This window comes from Lepidochelys kempii, chromosome 2 (genome assembly GCF_965140285.1).
Source record: "Lepidochelys kempii isolate rLepKem1 chromosome 2, rLepKem1.hap1, whole genome shotgun sequence".
NCBI classification, from domain to species: Eukaryota; Metazoa; Chordata; order Testudines; family Cheloniidae; genus Lepidochelys; species Lepidochelys kempii.
In genome coordinates, this window is record NC_136381.1 from 114,099,016 (window position 1) to 114,107,116 (window position 8,101).

Sequence of the window (8,101 nt, forward strand, 5' to 3'; positions counted from 1 at the left end):
TGGGTTCAGATTCCACTCTCACACCATGTTAAGAACTTGTGCAGCGCTGTGCATCAGGGAAACCATTTGCAAAGCAGACCAACAAGTAATTTTATTAGTTCATCAAAACCCAAGAACTAGGCCACATAAACTTGCATGTCATCTACTGGCACCTTATGTATTAACTGACTATTGACATATGTACCAGCAAAGAACACTCTTGTAACACCTACTTATGGTTTGAGCAAGTTCTCACACATTCACAGGCAATGCCCTGCCCAGTTCATAATGAAACACAAACAACGTATGGCCTGTGATTGTGAAAGCTCTGGAACTCCCAAGAAAGTCCGTCAAGCATTGATTATTGTGAATCAGATTCAGGAATTTTTTCATGTCCCCAGTAGTCAGAAGTCAAACTTTGAGATGTAGGCCAGTCACCAAATCTTAGGAAGGATATCCCTTCCCCACAATGTACAACAGAATAATTGGCTGAGGTACATTAAGCAATTTTTTAAATTTTCCTCTGAAGTAGCTGGTATTATTCAGTGCCAAAGGCAGAATATTGATTTAAAGGACCAACAGTCCAATCTGATAGAGAAAATATTGCTCCCAGTCCTGCAAGCTGTAGGATGTGGGAGGGCCTCTGGGCTTTACAGAACCCCACTGGTGGGGGCTCTGCACGGGGACAGGCATCTACCCACCCAGAACAATTTCCAGGATCAAGGCTACTAAGTACAGATTATTTGTGTGATCCTACCTGAGTTCCTGTAACCCAGTTATACTATACCAAACCTTCATGCAGTCTTTATTACAGGCAGAACACCCAGTAATGCCTATAGTTAAGCATGGTAATGAATTTTTGTTCAAAACCATCACTTTCAGATGCTTATAATTTTGTCAAATATCATTTTGGCTGATCTGTGGCAGGGTTATTATCAGTTGGACAGAAAAAGGGAAAGTTTTTTTTTTTTTTTTGAGCAATACTTGTGGGAGATAAAAACACCCTCACGTTGCTAGAAAAAGATTTTTGCAACTTTTTTTGTTTTGTTTTAAAGAGCTTTGAAGCATCAGTGATTAGTGTTTGAAACTTAAAATTTAGTAGAGTCGTAGTCCCTTGCTTGCAACCGTGCCTTCCATTGGTCAAGTGAAAATCAGATTTGAGTTGGAGAAAATTATAAGCGCTTAAAATCCCTTCTTTCTCAACATGCAGGAGTTTCTCTGAAGCTACAGAATCAAAGGCCTTCCAGCATGCCATTGGTAGTGCACATTCATGCCTGTAGAAACTGAGTGGAATTTTTAACTGAAATATGATTTGTGCATGAAAAAAAGAAAGCTACCAATAAATTTTATGATGCCGGAGCTTATGGAACATGATCATAATCTTAACCGTCTTTTGGTGTAGTACTGTTTTTATGGTATGCACTCTAGTTCATAGACAGTTATAAAAAGTTTAGGGACTGCACATTTTATGGGTGCTATGTTTGCATTCTTCAGCCAGACTTCCTTAGTACAATGTGGTGAACTATTAGGAAGCACAGCAACTGTGGCAAGGCATACCTCAGTGCACTTAAAAAGTGGTATTGGAACCTAGGGGTGCAAGTTTGAAGCTTTCTAGTGGCTGCATTTTAGAACTGCTTCTGGAATCGAGAATGCAGTACCTACAATGATAAACTGTAAGGATCTGAACCTCCCTGGAGGGAGGGAAGTGATAAATTTTAGCATTATACAGGGGTGGGCCTCACCAGAAAGTCACATTTTAAATAAACTATAAAACGCCTGTGTTCTCTGAGAAACTAACACGCCAGATCCAAGTTCCACTTTTCTTTATTGCAGTCCAGATTTTCTACGATTCTGCTTTTAGTTTTCAGACTTAAAAAAAAAAGACTCTTCTTTCTAGGAAATACCTTCATTTCTGCTCCCTTTACATTTGAAGTGTAAATGAGCAAGGTATCCTCATTACATTAGTAAAATAATAACTTTATTTATGTCCACAAGCTCCATACGTCTGTGGTAGGGGAAAGGACTCAAGTTTCAGGAATTAAAAGGGTGTTATTAATGTCTCAGCACTCATGAGCCAAACGCCTAGTCTGTCTTTGTCTCCTCTGTCAGCCATTGCTTTGTAACTAGTCTGTGGCTCTCTCTCTAGAGATGCTTCATATTTGTCAGTCAAACCACAAATGACCACTGGGGTTCAAGAATCTGGATCTTCTATTCTTGAAAGACAGACCTGTATCTCTAGAGGATTTTCATCTCCTGTCAGTGTTAAGAGGGCTTATCACCTCTTTCTTTGCCATCCACTAGAGGGCGACATAATCACAAACACTTGAGTGAGCAAGCAAGCATGATTCCATCAGCAGAGGCCAACCATATAAATACACACCAGCCAGCATGTAAAATCATAGAAACACAGAAGTGGAACAGACCTCAAGAAGTCATCAACTCCAGCACCTAGTGCTGAGACTGGGCCAAGTAAACCCATACCATCCCTGACAGGTGACTACCCATGAGAATTGTACATGACCACTATAGTACAAGTACCTCCTGTTTTTCCTATCCATGAGATACCCGTTTGCACTGGTCAGTCTAAGAGGGTTCTTCTGCTAGGATATTGTGCAAGGAATGTTTCTGTATGTCAGGATGCTTCCTGCATGCTGTGCAATCTGGTGTAATTCTACCAGGCAAGCTGAAAAGGGCCAGCAGTGGAACCCAGTTCTGTTGCTGGAGGAAGAGCTTCAGAGCCTCCCCACAAAGGATGTTCTTGGAGGTTAGGGCAGTCGGCCACTAAGGGTCCTCTAAAATGTTCTCAGTAAGCAGGAGGACGATTGTTAATAGTAAAGGATAAAGGGCAGGAAGAGTGGGAAGATGGGTGGGGAGGCTTCTGAAGGTTTGGCCAGTTCAGACCACCATCTTAATGTCTCTCACATCTCTAAAGGGAAAAAAACCCAACCCTTTTCCACATTCACTGTTTTCCCATGAGAGTTAAATTGTATTGTTCTTTGTTTCTGTCCATTTTGCAATACACGTTTAGTGGAACACAATTAATTCTTTCAGGGGCAATAAGTATAAATCTGTCATTAATCTTCCACATGGTATTGGATAGTTTGATTTAATGACATGCCAGGTGAAGTAGCCCTGAGAAAGTGTATACATTTTCTCCTCTTTTCTCACTATAATGTGATGCATTCACTTCATCTCCATCTGCAAAGGTGCAGAGCCTTTAGCCGTACTTTAAGTAGGCTGCAAAAGCTTGCCAAGACCTACATTAATTATTGCTGGATACTGGACATCCAGTGCAACAAGAAGGCAAACAGAGTGATTTGCCAACTGGCTAACAGCAAGTGTCAGGCTGGGACACAGAGAATGGAGGGGAGAGAAGATAATGTCTGGACTCCAAAATCCTTTGTTTTAAAATATTCTTTTATCCAGTTAATACAGGGACAGATCCTTTCCCCACTGAAGTCCATGGTAGAACACCCATTGTTTTCCTTTTTTTAAACCTTTTTTTAAAATTGTTCTTATGACACTCGTTATTTTCAGTGGCACCAGGACTTGGCCCATGGTGCATTTCAAATTCTTCTTCGGTGGCTAATAATCTAACTTGTGCTGGGCACAACCCAGGCAAGTTTGTCTTCTCTCCTATCTTGAAAATAAAAATCGGTCCAAACTGCACAATTCAGCTCTCACCCCTATCCCAATCCCACTCAACTTCAGGGGTGCTGAGACTCCAGGGACTGATTCTGGTTTATCACTATGCTAACATGCTTCACATATAAATGAACTTTTCTATTTGTGCGTTTGATTAGCAATTTGTTCCCCTCTGTTTCTGAACAGGAGATACAATAGTAATACTGGAATACAAGAGGAAGGGCAAATGAAGCTTTCTTTTCAAAGGAGTGCTTCCTCCATGAACTCTGAAGCCATGAAGTAGAGGAAAAGAAATATCACTGTGATAAACTCCTTCTCCAACGTACTCTGTCTTCTGGTGAAGCCATTTGGTCATCACAACCATGGAAACTGGTGGAAAATATTAAATGATATTATTTTACAGGATGCTTATGAAACAAAGCAACTGCTACGAATAAAGAAATGCATGCATCTGTGTACAAGATTTCTCATCCCTTGCACAATGTACATTAGGATATATCTGTGGTAAACTTGTAACTGGCAAATAAATTACCTCATGATCTTGCTGTGGGACTCACACCACATCTTTAAATGCCCTGTGAAAGCAAGCACTCTTTATTCAGTACTTGTTTGGCTCACCCAATGTTTTTCTAGAAGTCCAGATGGAAAAATAAAAAGGAGAGTAATAATTTTAACATTGTCATGACTTCCAAAACTAGAAAGATAATAAATTGGGCTGGTGAAGACTTATTAGGAATGTCTGCTCAGAAATTTCACCATGAAACCACCATTTTCGCAACAGCAAACATTCTGAAATATTAGTATGTTATAACTTTTTCTTCTTAATTTTTAACAAGAACTCAAAACTTTTTCTTTTTTGGTTTCAGGTAATCTTGAAGCAAAAGTAAGCTAAGTAATTATACTGACTGCAGGATTGCTTTGACAAAAAGTATGTTAATTGAAAGCACTGCTTAACATAAAGCTGCCTGCCATAAAATTATATTACATTCACATGTTTACTAACCTTGCTTGATATATTTGATTTCTATTATTAGCCTCAACATTTTGTTAATACCTAGAGTTAATACCTGGAGAGGTGCTTTGCAAATCCAAATAAACAAACAAAAAACAGGTCCTGGAGTGAAAGTGTACTTGAATCGTCAGCATAAATTAAGAATGTCTCTATATTGTTAGTGATGCATTTAGATAATTTTAAATTAGTTGGCAGTACTTCAGTGGGGTAACTGCTACTTCATTGCAATGCCGATAGCTCAGCACTGTAACACATTCCATCCACCAGGGTGTTGTTTGCATCATTTGAGTGCTGCTACTGCTTACCAAAGCATCAAAGAGAAACCTGGATGGATTAGCTGTCTGGGAATAAGACACAAAAACAAAGTGGACATACACATTTTGTTCTTCTCACATGTTATGCACCTGGTAACATTCTGGATTGGGAATTTAACATGCCAGGACTAAATTGCATATCATGTTATCCCTATGAGCCAAGAGGAGATCTGTGCATCCATACTATTTTCAGATTACCTGCACAATTCACTTCAAAGTCTAGTGGGGGGACTGTAGCACCTCTTGCTCTGGTTGAATTAGAGGGAGAGAGTGCAGGAGAACAACAGGGAGATTTAGAAAGGGAAAAGATAATCAATGGAAAAACTAAAGGGAGAGGCAGGCAGAAGATAAAAGGGCAGTTAATTAAGGGAGAAAGAAGAGGAGAAAATTGAGGATAGTTGCTATAGAAAGTAACAAAATAATATATTGCAAGTTCAGTGTCAAAATATTACAGTGAAATAGATACTAATGTGCGATAGAAATATCAGGGGGCTCGCTCAACAAAATACAGGATCCAAGTATTCCTAAAGAGAAGATAACTTGATCTGGTTTCATATGGTGGGCCCCGGTGGTTTTGGTGCACACTTGTTGATGTTTAATAGAATCCAGTAGAGTTAATACTAAATCATTTTACTTTCTCAAACTTTCTCTATTAAAGTGAAGTTCTTCATGAAAAGTGACTCTGTAAAAATGGCACCAGGAGGTTGTATATTCATTGTGTCTCAATGATTTCCATATCATATGGGCTCTGTATTCAAGAAGATGTATTTTCCTCACTGCCAGTCCCTCAAATTCCCTCTGGGCTCTGAGAGTCCAGACTGGTTCTTTCACTCTCATGCATCACTACCAGCCATAGGTTCTTCATGGCAGATCATACCCTCAACTACACCTGTGCAGTCAGGCTCTCTTCAGAGTATTACTTCCATGACCTCAGTGCAAATCTACAGAAGGTGGAGGAGAATTCTATAGGTTGCTTTAAAAATCCTATAGAAAAGATAGCATTCCCTACTCAGTTCTCTATGAGGGAGATATGGGACCTGCACTGCAAGGTTAAATTCAGGACGATAAAAAGTTTGTCCCCATAGCTCAGGGTGATCAGCCCCTGGGCTTGGGTTTGGGTCTCTCTCTGATGCAAACACAGCCAAAGAAGAAGAGAAAAATTACATGATGCAGCAGAGTCAACAGGTATAAACTGACATTGCTCCCTTAATGGCAATAGAGCTATGCTGATTTACACCAAAAGAGGAGCTGGCCTTATGTTTCTTTTGCACAACATCTTAAAACAGCACAGCCAAGATGAAAAGGAGTACATGTGACACCTTAGAGACTAACACATTTTTTTTGAGCATAAGCTTTCATGAGCTACCGCTCACTTCATCGGATACATTCAGTGGAAAATACAGTGTGGAGATTTATATACATAGAGAACATGAAATAATGGGCGTTACCATACACACTGTAACCAGAGTAATCACTTAAGATGAGCTATTACCAGCAGGAGAGCCGGGGGGGGGGGAGGAGGGAGAGGGAAACCTTTTGTAGTGATAATCAAGGTGAGCCATTTCCAGCAGTTGACAAGAACGTCTGAGGAACAGTGGGGGGTGGAGGGAAATAAACATGGGGAAATAGTTTTACTTTGTGTAATGACCCATCCACTCCCAGTCTCTACTGAAGCCTAAGTTAATTGTATCCAGTTTGCAAATTAATTCCAATTCAGCAGTCTCTCATTGGAGTCTGTTTTTCAAGTTTTTTTGTTGAAGAATTGCAACTTTTAGGTCTGTAATCGAGTGACCAGAGAGATTGAAGTGTTCTCCGACTGGTTTATGAATGTTATAATTCTTGACGTCTGATTTGTTTCCATTTATTCTTTTACGTAGAGACTGTCCAGTTTGACCAATGTACATGGCAGAGGGGCATTGCTGGCACGCGATGGCATATGTCACATTGGTAGATGTGCAGGTGAACGAGCCTCTGATAGTGTGGCTGATGTGATTAGGCCCTATGATGGTGTTCCCTGAATAGGTATGTGGACACAGTTGGCAACGGGCTTTGTTGCAAGGATAGGTTCCTGGGTTAGTGGTTCTGTTGTGTGGTGTGTGGTTGCTGGTGAGTATTTGCTTCAGGTTGGGGGGGTGTCTGTAAGCAAGGACTGGCCTGTCTCCCAAGATCTGTGAGAGTGATGGGTCGTCCTTCAGGATAGGTTGTAGATGCTTGATGATGCATTGGAGAGGTTTTAGTTGGGGGCTGAAGGTGATGGCTAGTGGCGTTCAGTTATTTTCCTTGCTGAGCCTGTCCTGTAGTAGGTGACTTCTGGGTACTCTTCTGGCTCTGTCAATCTGTTTCTTCACTTCAGCAGGTGGGTATTGTAGTTGTAAGAATGCTTGATAGAGATCTTGTAGGTGTTTGTCTCTGTCTGAGGGGTTGGAGCAAATGTGGTTGTATCGTAGAGCTTGGCTATAGACAATGGATCGTGTGGTGTGGTCTGGATGAAAGCTGGAGGCATGTAGGTAAGTATAGCGGTCAGTAGGTTTCCGGTATGGGGTGGTGCTTATGTGACCATCGCTTATTAGCACCATAGTGTCCAGGAAGTGGATCTCTTGTGTGGACTGGTCCAGGCTGAGGTTGATGGTGGGATGGAAATTGTTGAAATCATGGTGGAATTCCTCAAGGGCTTCTTTTCCATGGGTCCAGATGATGAAGATGTCATCAATGTAGTGCACGTAGAGTAAGGGCATTAGGGGACGAGAGCTGAGGAAGCGTGTTCTAAGTCAGCCATAATAATGTTGGCATACTGTGGGGCAGTGCGGGTACCCATAGCAGTCCCACTGATTTGAAGGTATACATTGTCCCCAAATGTGAAATAGTTATGGGTGAGGACAAAGTCACAAAGTTCAGCCACCAGGTTTGCCGTGACATTATCGGGGATACTGTTCCTGACGGCTTGTAGTCCATGTTTGTGTGGAATGTTGGTGTAGAGGGCTTCTACATCCATAGTGGCTAGGATGGTGTTTTCAGGAAGATCACCGATGGATTGTAGTTTCCTCAGGAAGTCAGTGGTGTCTTGAAGATAGCTGGAAGTGCTGGTAGTGACCCATCATTCTCACAGATCTTGGGATACAGGCCAGTCTTTGCTTACAGACAGCCCCCCAAC

General features: G+C 41.2%; 1 protein-coding gene across 1 annotated transcript in view; it reads left to right on the plus strand.

Moving 5' to 3' along the window:
• The window catches only part of ADTRP (androgen dependent TFPI regulating protein), a 48,017-nt gene extending 43,347 nt beyond the window's left edge, over nt 1-4,670 (plus strand). The window contains exon 6 of the mRNA XM_073329454.1: nt 3,811-4,670. Within this exon, the coding sequence (XP_073185555.1) occupies nt 3,811-3,854 (44 nt within the window). The 3' untranslated portion in view covers nt 3,855-4,670. The remainder of the gene's footprint in view (nt 1-3,810) is intronic.
• Nucleotides 4,671-8,101: the final 3,431 nt, after the last annotated feature.